The following is a 24,155-nucleotide window of genomic DNA, read 5'->3' on the forward strand; positions in this document are numbered from 1 at the left end:
TGTGCTCGAGGCGCGGGGGCGCCGCCGGGGGAGGGCCCCCCGGAACTGCCCTCAGCGCGTTCCCCTCCCTGCCCTGACAGGCCTGGGGGAGCGAGGGTGTCGTGACGGGGAGTCGCGACACGCTGCGCGGGCACGGCGCGATGTCGCGGCGGGCTCAGCCCGGCACAGGCCCGAGGAGGCGGCCCCGGGCCTCGGGTGTTCGCCGGGCCCGGCGGGGCCTGGCGGGGTGCGGGCCCGCGGGCCCTCACAAAGGAGCTGCGGGGCTCAAACACGCCTCAAACACGCCTCTCGCCGATACAGGGCGAGCCCCGGGGAAGGTCAGCGGCGGAAGGGGCTGACAGGGCCGCGACACGATAAATAATCGCTATTTATAAACTTAGGAAGAGCTTGGCTCCCGCCGCGGCCTTCCCGCCTTTCGGCTGCTTGGCTGTGCTGTTGTTTGGGTTTTTGCCTGCTCTAACTCACTTCCTCAACGCCCGAGAAGTGCCACCACTCGGGGGTAACCTCAGCCTGGCTGCGGTGTGGCTCCAATTCCTAAAAGAGATCCTTGATCCCCCCGGAGTCGCTGATAGCGATGGATACAGACCTACGTGTGAGGCTCCAGGCACTTCCAGGTGCCTTCCTGCGCCCAGGTGCTCACTGCCCGCTAAAGGGATGTAAATCACCCCTCTGTGGAGCACAGACTCTATAGAGAAGGCTGTTAAATTCCAGTCTGGAACTGGCTTCTGTTCCTGTATCGTTATCCTTGCCGCTCTAGGCTGTGGGGTGTTTTTGGGTAAAACATCGCAAAGATTTAAGGAGAGAAGGAGCAGCTTCTGGGGTGGCTCTCGCCAGGCCCGGGGCCCCAGCAGCCTACCTGCTGCAGCTGAGGACAGCTCGGGAACGCTGTTCAGAGCGAATCCTTCCCACATTCCCAAATAGTGTATTTTAACTGTTTTCCCATTAACCAGTGTCTGCAAATCACTGGGGAACTGCCCGGCCTGTGCTGCAGAAGGGAAGTGGATAATGTGGGATTGTGGGTGTGTTGCTGTCGCTCCTCTATACACTGTAGCAGAGACTGATAGTTTGGATAGTTTGTTTATAGCTGTGGTATTTCTCACTTGGTAGGAGCCCTGCTGAATTATTTCTGGGTTAGCAAGTGTGTCACTTCCCAGTTCTTATCTAACTATTGAGTAAGAGTTGCACTCTGATTTCCCAGCATGTGACTTTTGTTTGCTTTGACCATAAATAGTATTTTTAGCATCTTCAAGAGAGAGTTAGCCAGCAGTCTTTGGCAAGCAGCTCCCATTGAGGCAGGAAAGGTTCGGAAGTGCTCGTGTTTGTAAACAGCGTCCCTTCTCCATGAGAGCAGTGAGAGGAGAGGGAGGTGAGTTCAGCTCAAGAGTGGAAGTGTTTGATGGACTGGGCAGGAGAGCACAGACCTTCCTCAGGTGAGACTTCAAAAAAATTCTGGATCAAGTGGGAGATCCTTGGAAATCAGCAATGAGTAGAGAAAAAAGGAAAAAAAAGTCCTCATAATTCCTGTTGGAGGGAAGAACCTGATATAAATACCTTAAAAAAAAAAAAGTGGCTTTTGGAGCTTTCTCTTGTTTATATGTGTGAGCTTGCTAATTAATGATTTTCTCAATTCATCATGCACATTCATCAGGAAGAAGCTCTTTGAATTGTTTTTGTCTCCAGAATATCTTTTCCTGTGTTTTTTCCCTTTCAGCAGAAAGTGACATGTAAATCTCTTGGCAGCATTTTGTTACAAGTGACCTGGGGTCCTCTGAGGATTTAAACTTCAGTGAGGGAATAAAAGTGTTACATTGATGGACTATAATGGGAGGTGTGGGTAGATTTCTTACAGACTGCAATGAAGTAATGGCTTTTGTCATGTATAGTTTAGTCTGTAGAATAATAAATGATAGATGAATAAGTAGTATTTGGGAGGAGGGTTTATGTTTAAGTTTAATCTATCTAGGCAAGGAGGAGATGGCCTATAAAGGGTTCAAACCCTGGTATGTAACACTTGCAGCCTAAATTTTCATTCAGGTGTCAGCAGTTTGTCAAAATTCATGAAGTTGGATCCTGAATTAAGGTATTTTATCCAAGGCTATGAAAACTTTCAGCAGAGGATTTTCATTTTGGAGTTGTTTTAACTTAGTGATCTGACCTTGTTTTTTAAGCTCAAAGCTGAACCCTGTGCACTCTAAAGGGGTGATTTCATCCCTCAGTGGCCATGTGGCATAGACAGAGTGTGAGAATTTGGATCAAGGGCCATTCTAGCCAAAAACTGTTGTTCCTCAGAGCTTGTCACCATCATGATCCTGAGCATCAGTGTGGAGATGGATTATTTTGAGACAGCCATGCAGGCAGAAATTCTGCATCATATTAATCCCTTGGCTGAAGTTTCTGTGAGTTTTAGGTACGATGGTAGTGTAATTTAAGTTGCTTGCTGACTGTGGCTGTTTGGGGACATGAGGAAAAACTCCTGGGTGTTGGAATGGAAAATAATCCAGGCAATGGAAACGATCTGTTCTGCCTTCTGTGCAGGTCAGAGATTGATGGAGAAAGAATCAGAAGCCTGTAGTGGTTTTCTGTTGGGCTGGTGTTCTTTGTGTGGAGAATAGTAAACAGACAAGTGCTGAGCTCAGCCCTGGGTGGGAGCATCAGTCTCACTCTAGTAATGTGCCTTTTTTTTTTTCCTCTCTTTTTTTTTTTTTTTTCTTTCAGTGAAAGCAGCATCTGTGTGCACAGAAGGGCAGGGTTTATGCTCTGTAGAAACTGGGACAGGCAAGGTGTAAGTTGGGTTGCATTCGTGGCATTTGGAGTCAGAGGCTCAAATTAAATGCTGAATGAAAGTGTTTTCAAATTAAAATAAATCTTTAGGCTTAAAAAACCCCTCTTTTGGGTCTCTGAGTGTAGGAATTCCTGGGATGCTGGAACTGTGAGGGATTTTTGCTGTGCTCTCCTGAACCCTAAAGTACATGGGATTTGTTGTTGCCCATAACCCCAGGCAGGGAAGGAGTGGCTGGAAATGGATGCTGTAACACAGGCAGGCTCAGGAATGCACTGCTTGGCAAGTGGGGAGCCCTTGGATGGGTGAGCTGGACCACTGCTCCTGCTTAATTGAAACAAGCTGCTCACAGCTCAGGTAGCCTGGAACAGAGCCCCAGGAGCCTCCACTGCAGGAGAGCTGCAAAGGCAGACCTTGGAGCTCAGTCAGGGGGAAATGCCAGACAGCTGGGACACCTGGGAAACGGTGGCCCTAAGGACTGGGACAGAGTTTGTTGAATGCAGCAAGAGTGATGGGAGTGTCAGCTGTGCTCAGCCGCATGCGAGGGAGTTTCCAAGTGGGCTGGCAAATAAGAATCAGAAGTTGGAACTAACTTTGTATTCTCTATTCAGAACATATTTTATTAATCTGCAGGACTTTAGGCTGGTTTAAATGACTAAGTGCTCCTGGGCTGACTTGGCCAAGAGCACAGGCAGCTCCGTGGGCTGGAAAAGCCGGAGTGCTGGAACACGGCAGTGTGCGGGCAGTGACAGCACCGAGAACTCCTGACAGACACATCTGTATCCAAGGTGGTGCTGGGTGATATACTGTGACCATGAGGGTTTGACAAAATATCTGCTACCTGGGCTAGGTTTTTAGGAACAGCTTTGGGGATTTCAAGGGGACAAAGCCTTGAAAGAGTTATGCAGCTTGCAAGTTAGAAGGTGATGAGTTTGGGCATGTTTGATTTGGATTTTCAGAACTATTAACATTTCCTGTGCTTTTATTCTGCAGTTTTCAGAACATTTAAATACTCTTGTGCATTGTAAAGTAGTAAATAATTATCAGCAACCAATAGCCTGGTTTTTAAACCCAGTTTTACTTTGCTTTTTAAGGCTTTCTGATAACAAACAGCTGTTCTTACTTACATCGCCTGTTGGATCACCCTGTTGGGCTTGATGCCCTGCCTTCTAACCTGCAATTGCATAAAACCCTTTTTTAGCCCTTTTTGACCTCCTTTCTAGGCCAGTGTCATGTACTTTGTACCCAGTCACATTTAAGGACATCAATCACCCGTGGGTGTTGTGTGACAGTAAGGGGACACCCCCCTGGCCCAGGATTGGATATACTCCCTCATTTTTCCATTGCATATTTGTTTTCAGCCTGCTCACCCTACCTCGAGTCCTTATGAGCTGGAGTTTCTGGAGTGACTTTCTGTCCTTTGGTGAAGGTTAGCATCCTGGTGCTGTTTTCACTGTTGATGTGATTATAGTTTTCTGACATTTGATCAGATTTAAATGTTCATTAAAATCACCCTTGAAACGTGCATCTTCAGGCGGTGGCCTCTACCCCCTTTCAAGGCATAATATTTGTTTGATGTTTGTGTAAAACATGCCTGGGAATGCAGAGGGAACCAACAAGCCTGAATTTCTTCTGGATACCAACTTGTTTGCATGTATTGTGGGCACAGGAACAAGGAATTGTACTCTTGAGAGCAAAAAGACTCCAGTGCTTTATACACTGATCTGAACAAAAGGGTTTTAAAAACTTAGGGAATTTTAAGTCAAAGTTTGGAGTACTGTTTTCATGCATGTGTCATGCAGGTCACACAGTTAAAAAATAATTAAAGCCCAGGACCATGTCAGCCACAGTGTGGTTTGTGTGTGTGTTTAATCACAGAGAATGTGTCTTCTGTTGCCCCCAGCTGATTTCCCTGAGGGGGAATCTGTAGTTGGTTATTTTGGACTCACTTCAAAATTCTGGCATTTTCTTGAAGGGTTTTAGACTCTGCTTGCTAGAAAAAACACTGGATCCTGAGCTGAAGCCTGGTGAAAATGCTCATTTTTTTTTCCTTTCACTTTCCATACTTGAGGAAGGAAGGTCCCTTAAAACAGGACAATTTTTTTTTTTTAAGTGCTGTGTTATATTCTGTATATTCTGGTTGGCAATTAGTATATTTTCACATCCTGACATTTCACAAGAAAGCTTCATTCATCTCATTTTTTTGTTTTGTTGGCATGTAGTGTGGTTTGATATTTCTGTTTTGCCTCAGAAGAAAACAGCCGGTGCTGTTGGGCTTTGCTTTCCCTGGTGCTGAGGCAGGACAGTTCAGAGTTGAGTTGTTGTCAGAAGTGCCTCTGGCTGGTTAGGGATCCCCACTGCTGAGTGGGGACAGGACTGTGTTTTTGGGGAGGTGGTGTTGGTGTGGTACAGAGCACCTACCCATGCAGTGGGGAGAGCAGTGCTGAAACTGTGCTGAGAGCTTGGAACAGGGCTGGGGCTGCTGCTGCTCTGTTCAGGCTGGAGAAATACCTCTTGAAACAGAAAGTTTATGGTAAGTGCCTGCCTTGTGAGCAAAAGGAGACACACAGAGTGGGTGAAAGCAGGGCATTTCTCTGTCAGAAATGGAGGAGGGCAAGCTGGAGCTTGATCTTCGGATGCAATTGGGACAGGTCCAGATGTGGTTTGCTGGAGGTGAGGCTTTGCTTCTGAGGTTTTTAAAGGGGATGCTGAGAGGAAGTGAATGAGCCAATGAATCCTGGTTTTGTGATGGAATTAGTGAAGCCCCTCTCCTTAGGAGTGCAGTGCCCAGTGCAGGCAGATGGGCAGCAGGTAAGAAAGGCTCTAAAAGCACAATAGTAGTAGGGTGTGAGACATGATGAGAGTTAAACTGAGCTTAACCCATTTGTTATCCATGACAGTGCATGTGTTTGGAGCAGAGCTTTGGCAAGCTTGTTTTCTGGTAGAAGGCATGGAGACTGCTCTTCTGATTGTCTTTTTTTTTTTTTGTCAAAATATTTCTTAATTTCTTTAAAATGCATGGGGTTTAGTTTGGGGGGGGCATAGCTTGAGTTCCCAATGCCTGTATCTTCTCCCTGGGATGTAATGGTGTAATTCCTTAGCTCCATGTGCCAGCTCCTGCTTTTTCCCAAAGTCACCAGTTCCCTCACTCAGTGAAATGCCTGCTTCTCATCAGTGTTTGCCCTTAACTTAAAGAGCCTTTTTACCTTTCAGCCATCTTCTAAAGGAGCAGGTCTGGCTTGCACCTTTCCCTTTTCTGTTGCACCCATAGCTCACCAGTTTGCATACATGTTTTAGCACCTTTGTTGAATGCAAGTGTTGCTTGTCAGTTGTGTTAGTCATGAGCTGTAAGTCATTTATCCTTTTCTTTTTAATCTTTAATTTGATAGATACGTGGACCTACATGTTTTTGTTTTGTTAATTTTCACACCCCATCTTTTCTGTACTTTAGGTTGACTCCTCACTGCACTGTGAAAACCATTAGGAAAAAGTCCTTGGGGTTAAAACCTGGGGCTCCACAGTTACCTGCACTTGGGGCTAGAAATTAATTTAAATGTCGACTGATCTGTCTGAAGCTGAACCCGTGCATCATAAGGCGCTTCCACTCTTAACGGGAGCTCAGCTGATCCACACGGACAAGTTAAGTGAGGTAGGGGCTGGCCCTTTCTCCAAGCTTGCCCTTGGATCAGTCCTTGACTTCCAGTCCTGCTCAAGGTTACTCAGTACTCTTTCTCCCCTGCTTCTAGGAAACTCCACTGGGAGTCCAACAAACTCTGCTTCCCCTTCCCTGCTTTCCCTGAGACGATATGTCTGTCAAAATCCTCAAATGCTCATCTCATTTAATTTGGAATTGAAATAATTTCTTTTATAACCATGAAATGTGGAACTATCCTCTCCTATAATGCTTTGAAGAAGCTGGTTTGAGGGCTACTGTCTTTTAACATCCTAAAAAATCCAAACCAGAATATTTCTACCTATGCTGCTTTAATTTACTTTATCCCATTTCAAAACTTCCAGATTCTTTGCAGCATCTGTGCTGATTCTCATGTGTTTTTTGTAGAAGGTGGAAGACGACACAATGCCAATCCGTCGCTCGGTGAACGCTTCTTCCCGGGAAACTCCTCCCAAAAGCAAACCTGCCGAAGGGGAGGAGGTCAAAGCAGGTACAGTCAGTGGAGGGGATTAATGCATATCCACACATGGGCTGGCTCTGAAACTCCTGCAAAACCCTACAGACAAGATGAAACTCTTACTAATGTTTGGCTCCCTTTCACAGGCTTCTCCAAGATTTGTGTTTTGCAGACACTGTTTTCAGTCTGAACCCACTTGTTTTGTCTTTTATATCTTGTGTCATGCCAGACATGGCTAAATATTTATGGCTAAATGTGGTCCCTTTAAAGTTTGCACTTCCTTTAGGGTAAAGAAATGAAGAAGTTTCAGTAGTGTCAGAAAGATGGTTTGAGATCAAAAGGTGGAGTTAATGAACGGTAAAAACAGAATATTCAAATTTTTTTGCTATTTTTCTGAGCAAAAATGTTTTACCACAATGTGTCATGCAATCTTGCCTGATATTAACGTGGCTGGTATTAGCAGCTTGGCCTCAGTGTCCCAGAATGTGTCATTTCACTGATTTTGTCCTTTTTGGTGTCACAAATAGAAAAAACTACCTGCAAAACTGACTCTTAATTCACTGTGTATTTTAAATGCCTCCGTGGGAAAACTGCACAGGAATGTATCAGAAATGCTTAAGCTGCACAGAGCAGTGTTGGTGGGCAGTTCTTTATCCAGAGGGTGTGGTATTTCAGTTTAAATGCATTTTATCTAGCAGGCAGCCCAGTTTCTCAGGCCTGTTCTCAGCTAAATATACTTTTATGTATTTTTAATTTCCTTGGTAAGTTGATTTCTGACTGGATTTGATCCTTCTGATGTACCAGTGCTCCTGCCAATGCACGTGCCACCTAAAGCTTTGCCAAGTCTGGGAAAATGTGATGGAATTGTAATTATCCCTCAGGTGCTTTTGTGTTTGAAAATAACTGGGTCATAAGCAAAGCTATTTCGTAGAATCCCAGGCCTGTCTGCAACAGCAGCTTGTGGAGTTGAGAGGAGAACACTCGGAACTGGTTAATTGTGAAAATGTTGCATGATGTTGTTTGCAGTTATTCTGGCATTTGAGGGCTGATTCCATCTTTATTGAAGCTCTTTCCAGAACTTTTCTACACTTTTAAATTGCTTTTAAATAACACGGTTAAGTTAGTGAAAACAAATTGGTGAGAAATAATTAGTGGGGTGTGCTCTTAAGTTTGTTTTTTTTTTCCCCTCTACCTTCTTAAAGAATAAAAGCTTGGTTTTGGACAGTAACTTTGTTTTTTCACATTTTCTAGATGCAGAAGTCACCTCTGAGGAATCTGCCTCTGTTGAAGAGGAACAAGAGCCTGAAGCCCTGCCTGCTGCATCCAATGAAGCAGAACAGCCAAAGGAACCTGAGAATGAAGGGAAGGAGGAAACTAAGTCCTCAGAAGAAACCAAAAAGGAGTAAGGCTTACTTGGCACGGAATTTGGGGTTTTAAGGAGGATTCTGAAGGAAGTCAGGCTCTAAGAGAGAAAAGATAGTGGGAGAGAAAAGGAAAATGAATGCCTTAAGGTGCTTCTCCTTAAGATACTTCTAAGGAAGAAGCTACTGATCAGGTGGAGCTGCTGTTCTTGAACAGGTATGAGGCTTAATAGTGATACAAGGCCTCTTTTTCTACTAATAGAAACATCAAAATAGTCCTTAAATTATGTTAATTTAAATAGTGTCAGATAGTCTGGGCTTCGTTTTGTTTGGTTTTTTTTCTTGTCTGTCTTGTCGGCTTCAGTGCCTCTTGTCTTACTGTTGCTCTGTATTTTCCCTAAGTGAGAAGGAGCAGTCTAAGGAGAAGGAGAAGAAGGTGAAGAAGACCATCCCTGCGTGGGCCACGCTCTCTGCCAGCCAGCTGGCTCGGGCACAGAAGCAGACTCAGATGGCAGCCACCTCCCGGCCCAAAATGGATGCGATTTTAACCGAGGCCATCAAGGTAAGCAGGACACAAATGGGGTTTTTATTCAATTTATGTTCTAAAACACATGATTTCAGCTTGCTGAGGGGCAGGTGACAGTGCTGTGTGTTAGCAGGAAGCTGAGTGTGTAGGATGGATGTGCCTGTGCCTGGAACACCACGGAGCTGGCATGTGAGTCCATGAGGATGATGAGGGGCCGTGTAGATGATTTCTTTGTTTAGAATTTGTTTCCCTCCCTAATTACATTATGAGGAACAGCTAGGATGGCATAACCATGGTTGATTGCTGTCATCATTTTGTTTGCTGTGCCTCCTAGCCACATTTAACTTCATTTACCTGGACTCATTCTTTTAGCATTAACTTACTCTAACTCAGGGCAGACTGAGATACTGTAAACCTGCATTCCAAAGAGGTCTTGGTTTACTTTATCCCTCCTGATTGTAAGAGGAGATCTCTGCTGTTGTAGCTGTGCTGCTGCTCTCCCCTCAAGGCTAACTTCAGAGGAGGCCTTTCCATCCATCTTCAAAAGATGAACTTCACCTTAGGTTTTTGCTGGTTTACTGATGTCCATCCTCTATCTTCTTAAAAAAAAAGAATTGGCAGGTTGTTCTGACTTAATGATTACTCTGTCTAGCATTAATAAAATGTTAATGAATCAGTTGTGCAGCTTGCCAAAAGGTGTATTTTAGGCCATTCTGTGTGAGTGCTTTAGAGCAGGGGAGTGGTAGATATGTGCTTGCTGTGCTGCTCCTGTGTTATTTGTGTTGCTCTTCAGCTACTCAGAAGGGGGAAGTTAAGTATTTTGTTAGTCACGTCTTATACTTGATTCACAGTGGGGAAAAGACCAGCCCTGGCATCCTGTGGTGGCCTGTGTGCATCAGTCCAATCTCTGCTTTTCCACCCCTCTCAGGATAATTCCAGTGTAGGTGGTTTCTAGTGTTCTGTTTCTGTTTCAGGCCTGCTTTCAGAAGAGCGGTGCCTCGGTGGTTGCAATACGGAAATACATCATCCACAAATACCCTTCCCTGGAGCTGGAGAGGAGGGGATACCTCCTGAAGCAAGCACTGAAAAGGGAGCTGGAGAGGGGAATCATTAGGCAGGTAAGAGCTGCTTTGTGGAGCAGCACTTGGGGTGGCATTGCTGAAGAGAGACTGTTTCCAAGGGCCTGGAGTGACAGGACAAGGGGCAATGGCTTCAGAGTTCCAGAGAACAGGGTTAGATGGGATATTGGAAAATGATCCTTCTCTGTGAGGGTGGGGAGGCCCTGGCACAGGGTGTCCAGAGCAGCTGTGGCTGCCTCATCCCTGGCAGTGTTCAAGGGCAGGTTGGACAGGGCTTGGAGCAGCCTGGGACAGTGGAAGGTGTCCTTGCCCATGGCAGGGACAGAACTGGGTGGTCTTTAAGATCCATTATATTCAAAACCATTCCATGATTCTGGGAACTGCACAGGAATTTCTTAACTTGACTAGAAGGTCTGTGGAATGAACATGTTCTTCCTTGTGGAGGTTCATCATCCAGTGTCTCTGCTTTGCTGGGCACTGGCAGGATTTCAGCACTGTTGTGTCAGTCACATAGTTGGCACCGTTGGGTTTTGTGCAATTCCTGGCCATTTCTGGGTGTTGTCACACAACATTGCAGCAGCACATGAGTCCAGCAGTGTCACCTCTGCAGCAGTGTGGGTTTTAACACAGTAATTTATTCTGTGTTATCTGTCAGGATCTCTGGTCAGGACAGCAGAGTATGTCCCAATGCCTGGCTGCAGTTTCTGGTCTTACTGAAGGTTCAGTGGGTTCAAATCAGGCCACTGCCATAAAAACCCATCACTGCAGGATGATTGTATTGAAAATCTGCATCTTGGTGTCAGTGAGTCTGTCTCAGGTTGTTAGTGTTGTGAATTGCTCTGTTAAGACTGAAATGGACTTTCTCTTGAACCAGGTTAAAGGAAAGGGAGCTTCTGGGAGCTTTGTGGTGGTGTCTAATGCAGGAAAAACTGTTCCAAAAGCCAGAGACAGAAAGGTAAGATGGATCATTTTAAACAACACTACAACACTCTGAAATGTACTGCACAGGAGCACATGTACCTTACCCAATGCTCTCAACCCAGTGTTCTCCTCCTTGCTGTGCTTTTTCTCCCCAAGTACAGCAATTAAAACACCCATCCCACTGGTATCAGACTCAGAAAACTACTATGAGGAACTAAACCCAAGTCAAATTATCACAATCTCAGTTTTAAAATGTTTACATTAACCCCCTAGGCTTTGGTTCAGAGGCAGAATACTGAATAACCATGAAACTCTTCCTCTGTCTTTACTGGGCAGAGAGAGGTGACTCTCAGCTGTTGGTATTTATGCTACTGCTGTGTGTGTTTTATCTGTTGGGTGGATAAAGGGAAGACTCCAGTCTTTAGAACTGAGGGCAATGTTTTCCCATCAGCTATGAGGACAGAGGGAGGAAGAAGAAAATATCCTAAGGTTTCTGGAAGAAAGCTGCTGATGCTGGGTGTTGTTGGGGACTAATGTGAAGGGGTTGGTTTTTGGAGTTTCTCAGCTAGTTGTGGCTCCAGCACTGCTGATCTCCACTCCATGCTGTGCTGAGTGTGTGAAACACATTCCTAATGTTGCAGTTACAAAATGGTTATCTGGAATTGCCAATCCCTTGGGATTAGACAGGTGGAGTTAGACAGGTAACACCTTGGTGGTCATCTCTTGCCTCCCTGGGAGACCAAAAGCCCTAAAACTGAAGGAAATGTTCTCACACTTGGTGTAGGGCCCTGGAGGAAACTAATTGTAGTGGCACTTTTTAAACAGGGCTCACTGGCTCCACAAGAAGTGTGAGCAAGGCAGCTCAGCAGGCAGTGTCAGGAGCACTTATCCCACAGGTACATTGCTGATTCAGAAATGCAGAGTTTTAGGCCCTGCTGACACATAAAAATGTGTGTGTTTCAGAAAAGCAGTTCGGCTCTGAGCACAGAGCAGCAGGTGAAGCTGGAGGATGTCCTGCCGCTGGCCTTCACCCGCCTGTGTGAGCCCAAGGAAGCTTCTTACAGCCTGATCAAGAAATACGTGTCTCAGTATTACCCCAAACTCAAAGTAGATGTAAGGTAAGTGCTGGAGTTGCTTTAGCAAGCCGAGGACTGGGGAAACTTGGCCTTCCTCTCCTTCTATCTCATTTCACGGTGATTCAATCTGGTTTAAGCCAGGTGCTGCTCCAAGTTGCAGAGCCTGTGGGAAAGCCTGAGGAAAAGCTGTGCCTTTTCCTGCATCCCTCCACATTCCATCCTTGTTCCTGACACCACCAGCAGCACTGCTCTGCACACCTTAACCACACTCACATCCCTTTACTGCCTGGATGTGAAGGCCTCTCCTCGGAGTTTCATCCCACTTGGATGTGCTTGCTTTAGCCAGCACATATGTACAGTAATCTTTTAGCTGACCTGTATGGAGTGAGGCTTGGGAAGCAAAACTAGGAAAACCCTGCATATCACCTCTAACAGGGTTTTGTCAGCCCCTTGTTTGCCTGTGAGCTGACTGAGTGCCCACCATGTCCCAGTGTGCTGCTCAAGGTAAGTGGATCCTTGCCAGGGCCGCGTGCCCGGAGCTGCCGGCAGTGCCGTGCCACCGAGCCCGTGCCACCGCTCAGATCCCAGCGTGGTGCCACGTTCTGCCTGGGCAATGAGCCTCCCTGACACATCTCCATTTAAAGTGTCTGCATGTAGGCAGACACTCTAAGTGCTGCTCTGCTCACACGCTGCAAAGCGCTGTTTCTCTGTTTTTGGAGCTGTCAGTGTGTGTCAGTAAAGCTTTCTCCTCCTGTGTTTCAGACCCCAGCTGCTGAAGAATGCCCTGCAGAGAGCTGTAGAGAAGGGCCAGTTAGAGCAGATCACAGGGAAGGGAGCGTCTGGGACATTCCAGGTCAGAGACTGGGTTCATCTTTGTTGACCACAAGCCTTGGATGTCAGTTACTGCGCCCTGTCCCCTGGTTTCACAGGGCAGCCCTTTCCTTGGCAGCCTGGCATGCTCAGCTCTTGTCCAGCTGTGAAGCACTAGAACTCCTGTTCTCCTCTTGGTCTCCGTTTCAGGAGCAGAGCCCTGTTCCCTTGCTGAGTGTGCTGCACACACTGCTCAGCTCTGACTCACCAGCACAGTAGGGAGCTGGTGGGATAAGCTTTCCTTCCCATCCCTCACTGGAAGTGCAGCAGGTACCCCAGATGCCTGCGACATCTTTTACTCATGTGTGTACCACAGAAGTCCCTTGGGTACATTTGGTCCATGGGATGGAGGAAGATGTGATTTATTTTGCTTTTCTTTCCTCCCCTAGGCCCTTAGACTGCCACATCCTTGCAGTGTATTTGGGGGCTGGGGTGAGGGGTTGCTGATAAAGCCCCCTAGACTGACTAGGGCTGTCTTCCCACCTGCAGCTGGGAGAGCAGCGTTCCCTGTGCAGTGTTTTAATATTAAACATATCTGTGCTAATGCAGGAGCGCCGACCCACCTGGTGCAGAGGAGCTTGTCCTGACCTGGTTTGGGAGAATTTTGTCTTGATGCTTTTCTCTTCCTCCTTGGAAAATAGCTGAAGAAATCAGGGGAGAAGCCCCTGCTGGGTGGGACTCTGATGGAAGATGCCATCCTGTCTGCTATTGCGGCCATGAACGAACCGAAGACCTGCTCCACCACAGCGCTGAAGAAGTATATCCTGGAAAATTACCCAGGGACCAACTCCAACTTCCAGGGTAAAGTACTGATCTATTGCTTCTATTCTGCATGCTGAGAGAGTCCTGCAGCTGCAGATGTGCCTGTGCAGCACCTCGAAGCTGCTCTGTTGAGCTTGCAGGGAGCTGCAGCTGCTCAGTTCTTTGTGCTGCAGAGATGCACTGTGGTTTGAATTCCCATCAGTCCCTTTCAAGCCAGACAAAGGCCAGTTCCTGAGACAGAATGCACAATTCTCTTGTGTATAACCAGGAAGGGGGAATAGTATTTAAGTACTTGATTGTTCTTAAATCACCAAGTTGATTTCATCCTTCTCTGCTTTGAAAGGCATCGATGCAGTTCCTAACTGTGTTTCATTAAGAGAACTTGTGTTGTTTAACTTTTTTAAAAAATTCACAAACACCCCTCTTACTGATTTGTTTGAGACCCTTCTTCTGATTTTTAAAAAGTCAAGAAATAAGGAGAAAAGCCACTTGTATTTTATTTGGAAGGGAGATTTGGCATATCTTTGTTCCCAGGAGTGACACTAATGTCTGGTTTGACTTTTGCCTGAGCAGAGGCTTTCAGGCAGATCTTCTGATGGCATATTTGGGTTATTTGGGCTGAGCCCCAGTGCAAGTGGCTGGTGCTGAAGGTCAGTTGAGACAGGCTGAGCTCACAGCAGTCTCTGCTCAAATCTAAACATAGATCAGTTTGTTCCTGTGGTGTCACTTAGCTGGTGCCATTCCTCGTGAGCAGAGGAGATTGCTGATCCCAGTCTTTATCTGGAGCACAGCATCAGCACAGCTGTTTGGTGCAGGGTTACTGACACACAGCACAGGTTCCAGGGCTGAAGTAGCTGCCCTGAGACCTTCTGCCAATTAGAAATTGATGTTGGGTGTGACTTCTTAATCTCAGAGCAGGAAAAAGAGCTTCCAGGCTTCCTAAGCCCTCACACAGTTTGTGTTCAGGACCATTGGAAATGTCCCTTGTCCTTTGGGCCTGTGTTGAGCCAGCCTCCAGTGCTTGTCACTCCTGCAAGGCTGAGAAGAAAATCTCAGCTTGCAATCTGTTGTTTTCTTTCTCCTTCCATTACATAAAAGGAATTTTGATGATCTCTGCTTTGTTCTGAGAGCAACTGGAGGAAGATCTGGTGAGATGTGAAAAGCAGGCGGGCACACACTGCAGAGCCAGAGCTCTGCTCTCCTCCCCAGTTTATGCCTCCTCTCAGAACTGGACTTGACTGGAGTCAAATCCTTTACGTGCTGTTATTGACCTTTGACACCCAGAGTAAAACCAGCCTTGGGGTTATAAAAACCTTGGAACATGCTTGAGATTGAACCTTGTTTTTCTCTGGAAGCTCAATATGTAAATGGCCCCTCTAATTCAACCTGAAAATGGTTCTGAACTGACTAAACAACCCAAGCCTTTTGCCAAAGATCCCCTGTACTTGCACAGTTTGAGTTACAATTCTTACAAAGTAAAAATTCCATACAATAGAATGGCTGGAATAAAAGGCTGGAATAAAAGACTGGAATAAAAAGTTCATCTGTTGCATTTCTAGATGAAATATTTTACCCTTTAAAAAACAAAACAAAAAGCAAACCACAGTGTGGGGAGGGATGGAGCACGTGCAACATTTAGAACATGAGGAAATCAAAACCAGGGTAAAAGGCTTGTTTTAAAACACACTGTAGAGGACAGGTCTGAGACCTGGGTTAAATTTGGACAGAGGTAGTTATATGGTGTTCTTGAATCATTTATGAAGGAGCATCCCATGATCCTGATGTCAGAAACATGCACTGTTCTTGACTCCTTCCTCTGGAGAATTTAAACTCTTGCCAAGTGCTCAGGAGCAATATCTTGTATCTTGCTTGAAAATTGACTGAGAGGATTTCCCATCCTTACACCAGCACTGATTTCAGAGGGCATAGCAGAGAGCAGTGAGATCAGACAAGAGGATAAAGATAGTAACACACCCTTTCTCTGATTTCTCTTTTACAGTGCATCTACTGAAGAGAACCCTGCAGAAATGTGAGAAGAATGGCTGGATGGAGCAAATTTCTGGGAAGGGCTTCAGTGGAACCTTTCAGCTTTGCTTCCCTTATTATCCCAGGTAAAGAGCGTGTCTGTAAAATGATGTTCAGGAGTTCTGCACAGCTCAGGTAGCAGAGCTGAAGTTCATGAGCCAACCTCCTATTTACAGGGAGGTTGTGGAGGGTTTAATCCCTGGTGAACTGCCATGTTGTCACCCATGCTCTGGATATTCTATTGTTTCTCTCCCTGGGTTTGCAGGGAAGGAGCAACAAGGGATAGAAATGGAGAAGAGACAGCTTAGGGCTGACGCAGTCCCAGGCTGTTGTGTTTCTGCCATTGCAGAGACTAAATAACCTTGGTTTGGGACAGCAGCAATCACAGAATTCCTGGGGGCATTTCTGGATTAGGCTAAAGCTGTAACCTTAGGGGAAAGCTGCAGTGCCAGAGGGGAGCCAGGGTTACCCAGGGCTTGCCTACCCTGGAGTTGTATCCTTAGAAGCAAATTGCACTCTGACCAGACCCCTCTTGTAGCCCAGATGTGCTCTATCCAGAGAAGCAGCAGGATGAGGATTCTGAGGAATCTGATGAGGAAGAAGAGGAATCTGAGGAGGAGGAAGAATCTGAAGAGGAAGAGTCTGAGGAGGAAGAGCCACCACCAAAGAAGAGGTATGGCAGCATGGGAGATGAGTGGGCTCCTCTGGATGAAATAAGTGTCTGTCACAGCTGTAGAGTGCTCAGGTGTGTCTCGTGGTGTGGTCACTTATCCACAGGGCTGTTGCTCACAGGTGTTGGCAGAAGTTTCTAATTATTCCTTATTCCAGAGGTACTGACCTCTCCCATCCCATAACTTGAAGCCTTCCTCTTTTCTCCTGCAGATGAGAGAGAGCCTGTGTTTATTCTTCGTGTTGCCTTTAGTCTCCTGCTTTAGCAAGTGTGATGTTTCACATAGAACTTTTTGTATTTATTGTTTCCTTAAAAAAGTTCTTCCCTACAGTAATTGTTTGCAGCTCTGTAGCCAGATATGAGACCTGCCTCACTCAGAATTTGGACTTAATATGAGTGTTGTTTGTTAGGTAATAAAATCCCACTTAGACAGGAGAGAGTGCTTAGGGCTCTTAATTGTTCTGACAGCAGACTGATTCACTGTCATTATTTATATGTTTATTTTCCTAACAAAGGGGTTGGAAGCCTCACTGGCAGCTCTGTGGGGATGGGAACTGCTCAGTGCAGAGCTACCAGAGGAGCTCTTTCTCTCTGGGACTTAGCTCGTGTAATGTGCCGGCAGAGGACAGGGATGCCAAGATGTGCTTCATTTATGCAAATTGCTGACAGCAGCTCTGCTCTGGGTACTGTTTGTGCCTCCACTGAGCTCCTGTGCTGTCTCTTCCTGACAGGATGCAGAAGAGACCACCCCCCAAATCCCGGAGCAGGGCCCCTCCGATGAAGCGAAGAGAGTCCAAACCCAAGCCAAGGAAAACCCCCGCTGCCCGCCGGGACAAAGCAAAGCCCCCTCCCAAGGTCAAAACCCCTGCTAAGAAAGCCAAACCGGCAGCCCCAGCCATCAAGAAAGCCTCCAGTGGCAGCTCTTCCAAGAAACCAGCAGCCAGTGGGAGGAAGGAAGTGAAACCCTCTGCCAAGGGCAAATCCACCATGAGGAAATCTCTCCGGGCAAAAAAGTAAAATGTTTCCAGTGTCAGGGAATCCCATGGTCAAATCCACAATCTTGTTTTATAAGTCAACGTGCATTTGTATTTTAGTTCTGATGCTTAAACACTTCTTTAATTTTTTAATTTTTTTTTTTCTTGAATGATGGGGAAAAGCTGAAAACTAAATCAAACCAACCCAAGCATTCGTTAGATCTCGATGCTGTGCCTCGTGCCTGCCCCTCCCCTGGAACGAGTCATCTTTACTTTCTGCAATAATTTTAGGACTTTTCTAGGACGTCTCTAATCTGTACATTTATGGTGTTCCATGTGGGTTTTGGGGGGGAGGGTTGGCTTTTAAAACAATTCTTCAAAGAAGACCTTTATATCTTTAGACAGCAGGAACAGGATGATTGGGGGAATGTGATTCTTTAATGAGAAGGTGCGGTGGCAGAGGAGTCCTCCCTAGATCCCTGCATGCCGAGGTCCTTGGCGCTTCCACGAGGGAGCCGTGTACATACAGCACTTGCACTGAGCCCCCAGGTGCTGCTTTCCTCAGCCACAGGCCCAAGGGTGGCTGCTGAGGCAGATCCTCGCTGCCTCCTGGGGCTCTGGTGCCAGAGGGGCTCCAAAAGGGGCAGCTCTCGGTTAGGCGGGTGATTTGAATTAGTGTTTCCACACCACATTTGTTACCTTAAAACCAAAATATATTAAAGTCTTCTTGAATCCAACTTTCAAATGTTTTTAAGAGATGAAAAGCCTGGGTTTGTCACCTCTTGTTTACCCTTTTTTAAAGAGAAGTTGGAGAGCTATACAATTGCTAATGTAGAGATGTTAATAAGTGAAGAACATGCGGTTTGCTAAAATAAAATGAAACTAGATTCCAGGCCTGCCTTCTGAGTTCATTCTCTCCTTGCCCCAGCTTCTTCTGGAAAGGTAGAGAGGAGGGAATACAGTCACCACAGATTGCAGCAGAGGCAGATCTTTGTTCAAAGCCAGCGTGATTTAGCCTGAGCCACTGCCAAGCTCTGTAGCTGGACCAGCTCCTGACCTTTTTCTTCCCTGATTTCTCTGGAGACAAAGGTGAGTGAGAAAGAAAGCTCTGTTGGAACCTCTTGTTGGTCCTCTTCTCCCCTTGTCAGTGATCAGTGAGGACAAAAAAACCCAGCTGAAAACTCCCCCAGCCCTGCTCAACAGAGCAGCCCCTGCCTTCAGAGCACGTCTCACCACGTCCCTGCTCTGCCATGCCCAGGGCAGCGATGCCAATGGGACCTGACAGTCTCCAACGTGCTGCTGCAAAGAGCTGGGAGGAGGGGAATTACACAGAAAGGGAGAAAAAAGCTTCATTGAATTTATTCTTTTCAGCTGCTGTGTGCTACCTCTATAACTGGGAGTTAAAAAATTCCTACAGAAATGGCCTAAATTGTTCCCAACCCTGTAAGAAGGGTACAAACAGCAGGTTAAAAATCACAGCTGATGGGAAACAGAGTGAAAGCTCTGATCAAAGAATGATCCACGGGGATGTAAAGCAATTAGAAACATTAGTTAATGGCTTGTTCCTGGGGCTGCTTGTACCGAAGCCATGGGGTTTGTTGGCACTGTGGTGAGATGAATCAGAGAAGCTTCTCAGTGCTAGTATATTTATGGGGACAAGGTGTCTTCACTCAGGTGCTGGGTATTTTTCAACCTCCTTCTTCCCAATGGCATTTCCACACCAACAATCTTTCTGGGTATTTGTTAAAACACTGCTCTGGATGACACAGATCTCTCACATCCAAGCAGGAGCACCTTGAATTAAGAGTTGTGCCAAAACCTTGGTCATCACCAGACTATGGCTGTGGTTTGAATTAAGTGATTTCTGCACAATGAGTCAAAAAAAAGTCACAGGGTTGTTGGTATTAAATCCAAAGGAGTGATTCTCTCTTACCAGGAGCAGTAACTGGGATTGAATGGGAAAATGTTCATTGCCAGCAGAGCAAACACGTTCTGCGGGGTTTGTGCCGGCTCAGCCACTCACTCTTCCCCAGTCTCCGCTTCCTGGCCAGACTGGGCTCCGTTATGTTGTTTCTTCAGCCCCATCTGTCCTATTTTTTCCTTTTTTTATAAGGTTCCTCCATTATTGATGATCGGGTGGCTCTGCCATTGCAGCTCACGGGGTCTTGAAGCAGCTGGTGCTGCTGGTCAAACCCTTTTCCTGACACCCTTGGGATTGCTGGGGCACGAGGCAGGGATTTCTGGATGCAGTGCCAGGGTTCAGATCCCATCTCCTCCCCAGACTGCTGCTTTCCCACTCCAGGAGCCAAGCTCATCCCTGGGACTGGGGGCAGCTTCCTTGGGCAGGCCCGGAGTGTGTGGGGAGCCTCTGGGTTATGGGGTTGCTCTGCAGTGAGGCCAGAGCCACCTCTCTTAATTTTTTTTCCAAACAAAAGCAGGCAGCAGCGGGCAAAACTCCAAAGGGAATGTAGAAATTGGGGTGAAAAGGGTCTGAGCATCAGGGCAGGGGGTGGCGAGCGAGCAGCCACGTGTGTACGTGTCAGGGTTAGAAATCGCTGCTCCGCTGGGCACGCCGGAGGAGACGGAAAAAGACGCAGAGAAAATCAGTTACCGCCGCGTTTTCCAAAATCCCGAGCGAGCGTTCCTGCTCGCCGGCGCTTCCAAGAAACGGAGAGAACCGAGGAGGAAAATTGCGGTGATTCATCGCGGGCAGATCGGAGGCAGGAAATGGGAGTTTGCTGCCTGCCCCGTGCCCGCCGTGGGCTCCGTGGGCTCCGTGGGCTCCCTGGGCTCGGGCTCGCCGCGGCCTGGCTGGCTGCGAGGGCCTGACACCCACGGCTCGAGCATCCCTGCGCCGCGGCTGGAGCTGCCGGAGGAGCCACCGGCGAAGGGAAAACAACCGGCGGAGGCCGAGAGACGGAGCAGCGGGAATTTTTCACCTGCGTTTCTCTGGAGACATCCGAGCGAGAGCTGCCCGTGAGCCGGGGGGGGTCCCGGGGGATGCTGGGTGCCCGGTGTCACACATCACCTAAATCTGGGGGGTCCGCATCCCTCCCTTGGGGACCCCCAGAGTGGCCGGTGGGCTGGGGGGGGTCCATTGAAAGATTAAGCGTGGGAAAAGGGGGGCGGGGCTTGGGGGCTGCCTGTCCGCGGATTGGCTGGGGGAGGGGGGAGACCCCCCAAATTGTGCCGGGAACGAGAGGGAACAACCCGCGCTTGTGGCGGGGAGGCAGCACCGCAGGGACCCCTCCCCACCACCATTAAGATGTGCCTGGGGCAGCCGGACCCCCTCCCCCTTTTCAGGCGTTCGCAGCCCGGCGGCTGCGGCGGGGTCTCTGTGACGCGAGGTGCGCAGCACGAGCCCCCTTTGGGTGGCTGAAGAAGGGTCCGGCGCACTCCTCTGTGGCTGCTCTAGACCAAAAAGCACCCCAAAATCTGCTGCCCTCGTCGCTGGTGTTGTGGGATCACCCTTGGAGAGCCCCAGGGGTCTCGGTGCTGTGGCGGGCAGGAAGTGGGATGGAGGATGGGAGGGGGAGGATGTGGGGGGGGGGGTCCCCAAAACCTTGCTGGAGTTCGGGCTGTGGGACTGCATGCACCTCACTTGGGCTCCAGGGTTTGTGTTCGGCATGCAGGGATTGCTTGGGTTTCATTTGGGGATGGAATGTGAGCACTGCATCCATCACCGTCGGGATCAGGATGTGGGGGACTGTGCACGCTGCTTGGAGTGGGGACATGGGACTGGAGCTCAGGAGCAGATGGGGACCCTCACATCACCCATGTGGTCAGGATGCTGCAACCCTTGTGTTGGGAATATTTTACTGGGGCTGGGACCTGGGGACATCTGCATTGGCGTCAGGACTTGGGGAGCTCCGTGCAGACACCGCAGCAGCTCCCCAGGGCTCAGCGCGCTGCAAACAGCGCTCAGGGGAAGCAGGTTGTGTCTGTCCCTTCCCTCCTCGCAGGGACAGTGACCGGGGGCCGGAGCCAGGTTCCCCGTGCTTGCTCCAGCACTACCACCCTGGAGGGCTCCGGTTAACTCAGATGTGACATCGGAGTTGCTTAACCCCATCCTGATCCAGCCTTCACCCCCAAACCTCGCTGCCATGAAGAAGAAGTCGGGCAATGGGCGGGGACAGGACCCTGCAGCCCCCCAGCAGCGAGTCCGGTCTGTCACCAAGCCAGCAGAGGTGATTTACCCATGGCAGGGGGTGTGTGTGACACCCCGAGATGAGATTTGGGTGTCATTGCATCCTGATGACTCCCTAAACCATCATCTCAGCGTGGGCCTGCTGCCCTTGGGGGGGCATGGTGGGGGTTGTTGCTGACACACAGGTGGGGTTCTTGCTCCCCCCAGTACGTGGGATCCTTCATAGTGGAGGAGCTGGACCTGCAGCAGCGAGCGGGGCAGTTGGAGGAGCAGCTGTGGGCGCTGAAGGTCAGAATCTACCACTGCTCCCCTTGCTGGGAAACACAGGGGACCCCAAATAACCGGGGCACCCACAGGAGGCACAGCCCAGTCCCCCAATGGCATTTTTACCCTGACAGGACTGTCCCAGGAGGAGGCTGGTGGTGCTGAGGTTCAGCCTGCAGGGCCTGAAGGTGTACAGTGCTGATGGGGAGGTAGGGGGCTGAGGGGGTCAGGGGGGTAGGGACAGGTTGTTTGGGCTCAGGGGGGCTGAGTAGGGAAGTCGGGTGTTGCAGGGGTGTTGGGAGGGTCAGGGGTGCTGGGAAGGAGGATTAGCAGTGCTGGGGACAAGAGTCAGGGATGCTGGGAGGGGTCAGGGGTGCTGGGGAGGAGGGTCGGGGTCTGAGGAGTTGGGGTTGCTGGGGTTGGCAGGTGATGGGTGCTAGGGAGCGGGGTCAGGAATGCTGGGGAGGTGTCAGTGTGGCTGGAAAGCAGCCTGGGGAAGCTGTACTTCTCTGAGCACTGCTTTTCTCTTGAGAAGCTGTTTTGTGTGTGCAAACAGGGGTCCCGCTGTGGGGCCCCGGGGTGCTGGGTGCCCCTGACCCCCTCCCCATCCTGCAGACGCTGCTCATGGCACACGCGGTGCGCCGGATCCTGTACAGCACCTGGAGGCTCCCGGACCGCCAGTTTGCCTTCGTGGCCCGCAACCCCCACAGCCCCCCCAGCACCCTCTTCTGCCACCTCTTCGTGGGGCTCCCGGGAGAGGTGGTGACCCAATCCCCCTCCAGGTCCCCAAAACACCATTATTATTATTATTATTATTTTTAATATTTGCATTTTGCCTCCCCCAGGTCCAGACCCTGCACCTCCTCCTCTGCCGCTCCTTCCAGCTCTGCTACCTCCTGGCGCACCCCGAGGAGCAGGCGGCCGAGGGGGAGCTCCCGGGGCCGGGGGTGCTGCGGGAGCCCCTCAACCCCGAGGAGGTGTCACGAAATGTCAACGCCCTCGTGTCCTTCCGCCGCCTGCCCGCGCCCGGCGGCCTCGGCCCGCTGGGCACCGGGGTAGGTGCCCCTGCCCTGCCCTCCCCAGGCTGCTGCTCCTTTGCTCGTCTGTGTGCACGGTGTTCTCCTCACACCTGCGGTTCTCACACGATGTCTCCTCACTGGGCACTTGGCACGAGTGCTCTGGCACAGCCCGTTGTGCACAGGGCTCGTGTGGCTTTTCCTCTGCAGAGCCTTCACAGAATATTCTGAGCTGGAAAGGACCCACGAGGTTCACCAAAGCCCAGCTCCTGGCCCTGCAGAACAGCCCCGTTTCTTTCTCAGCACTCTGTGTATGGTGCTTTTAGCAGAGGGGGTTTTGTGCAGCGTGTTCCTAGGCAGCTCTTGTGCAGCCTTTTCTTGCATTTGAGCAGCATGTTGTCACATCACACATCACCGGTGTCTTGTGTGGTGTTTTCCCTGCATTTCCTCCTTGTGGAGGTTTCTTTGCACGGGGGTGTGTGTGCAGAGTTTTGCACTTTTTCTTGCAGGGTATTTTGAGGCTCACACTTTGCAGGGCCCTTCCTTGAGGGCCTTTCCTGCCTGGCGTTTGGCATTGGCCAATTTGCACCGTTATTATTTACACACTGATTTTACAGGAGGTTTTACAGGAGTGCATTTCTTCCTTGGTGTTTTTTCACAGCACTCTCTTTCCATGATATGTTTTTGTATAACTTTTTTTACACAGCATTATTTCTTATAACTTTTTCTCATGGCACTTTTTGCACGGTGGCTTTCATGGCTCTTTCTGCGTGGCATTCCTTGCTGAGCATTTTTACTGGTTTTCATTTTGATATTTTAACATTTTTCACAGCTCTTTTTGCACTGTGTTTTTGCACAGCACGGTGATTTTTTGCATGGCATTTTTCCACGGTGTTCTGCATGGCATTTCTTCTGCACACCATGTTCTGCACTGCATTTTCTCCAAGGTGTTTTGCACTACTTTTTTTTTCCTGGCACGGTGTTTTGCATAGCTTTTCTGGTGTCTCATCTTTTGGACAGCATTTTTCTGGTGGTGTTGTGACATTCCCCATAGGCAGAGCCCCCCCGGGCACTCTCACAGCCTGTCCATCCCCCAGGAGCGGCGGCAGGAGGCGGAGGGCAGAGCCTGGCGCCCGGGGAATCCCTACTGCTCCCCGGTGCTGGTGCGCAAGAAAGCCATCCGGAGCAAAGTGCTGCGCTCGGGAGCCTACCGGGACTGCGGGGCCGAGGGACAGCTCCACCAGCAGCCCCGCGACGCCGGTGAGTGCCGGGGGGAAACTGAGGCACGGGGATACACAGCACCCCACGGGTGTTTGGGAGCGAAGAGGGGAATAACGGGCTCCTGCAGCGGCGGCAGGAGGGGAAAGCAAAGGGACGAGGAGTTTGGCCTTCCTGCCTGAAAACGAGAGCATCCTCGCCGAGAGCGTGTGGTCCTTCGCTGGCATCGCCAGGTGAGAGTGTGAGTGTGTGTGAGTGAGTGTGAGTGTGTGTGTGAGCACTGTGTGTGTGTGTGTCTGTCTGTGTGTGTGTGAGCACTGTGTGTGTGTGTGTGTGT

The 24,155-nt window shown here is 49.0% G+C and overlaps 2 protein-coding genes across 4 annotated transcripts in view; both read left to right on the plus strand.

The window, feature by feature from the left end:
• Positions 1-1,087: 1,087 nt before the first annotated feature.
• HP1BP3 (heterochromatin protein 1 binding protein 3) lies at positions 1,088-18,065 on the plus strand. 3 transcript variants are annotated; one of them, XM_015648084.3, is made up of 13 exons: positions 1,088-1,430; positions 6,231-6,428; positions 6,840-6,942; positions 8,161-8,311; positions 8,673-8,832; positions 9,771-9,914; positions 10,750-10,830; positions 11,760-11,914; positions 12,635-12,725; positions 13,384-13,543; positions 15,504-15,615; positions 16,068-16,202; positions 16,931-18,065. In XM_015648084.3, the coding sequence occupies exons 2-13, from the start codon at positions 6,333-6,335 to the stop codon at positions 17,214-17,216; spliced, it is 1,674 nt and encodes a 557-aa protein (XP_015503570.1). In that variant the 5' UTR covers positions 1,088-1,430; positions 6,231-6,332; the 3' UTR covers positions 17,217-18,065. The 3 variants fall into 3 exon arrangements, with proteins under 3 accessions (XP_015503570.1, XP_033375142.1, XP_015503569.1); XM_015648083.3 differs by lacking the exon at positions 1,088-1,430 and adding an exon at positions 2,750-4,208; XM_033519251.1 differs by lacking the exons at positions 1,088-1,430; positions 15,504-15,615; positions 16,068-16,202; positions 16,931-18,065 and adding an exon at positions 1,480-4,208 and having other exon boundaries at positions 13,292-13,402.
• Positions 18,066-18,169: 104 nt separating this feature from the next.
• Positions 18,170-24,155, plus strand: part of SH2D5 (SH2 domain containing 5) — a 7,770-nt gene continuing 1,784 nt past the window's right edge. The window contains exons 1-8 of the mRNA XM_015648093.3: positions 18,170-20,149; positions 21,136-21,360; positions 21,528-21,608; positions 21,719-21,793; positions 22,200-22,343; positions 22,430-22,639; positions 23,698-23,860; positions 23,949-24,051. Coding sequence (XP_015503579.1) covers positions 21,277-21,360; positions 21,528-21,608; positions 21,719-21,793; positions 22,200-22,343; positions 22,430-22,639; positions 23,698-23,860; positions 23,949-24,051 — 860 coding nt within the window. The 5' untranslated portion in view covers positions 18,170-20,149; positions 21,136-21,276. The remainder of the gene's footprint in view (positions 20,150-21,135; positions 21,361-21,527; positions 21,609-21,718; positions 21,794-22,199; positions 22,344-22,429; positions 22,640-23,697; positions 23,861-23,948; positions 24,052-24,155) is intronic.

This window comes from Parus major, chromosome 21 (assembly GCF_001522545.3).
Source record: "Parus major isolate Abel chromosome 21, Parus_major1.1, whole genome shotgun sequence".
Taxonomy (NCBI): domain Eukaryota; kingdom Metazoa; phylum Chordata; class Aves; order Passeriformes; family Paridae; genus Parus; species Parus major.

Excerpts from the sequence above, each read along its gene's own strand:
- HP1BP3 (XM_015648084.3), top strand. The coding sequence starts at position 6,333 with ATGTCGACTGATCTGTCTGAAGCTGAACCCGTGCATCATAAGGCGCTT. Across the intron at positions 6,943-8,160 it reads AGGGGAGGAGGTCAAAGCAG|ATGCAGAAGTCACCTCTGAG; the intron begins GTACAGTCAGTG and ends CACATTTTCTAG. Across the intron at positions 12,726-13,383 it reads GAGCGTCTGGGACATTCCAG|CTGAAGAAATCAGGGGAGAA; the intron begins GTCAGAGACTGG and ends CTTGGAAAATAG.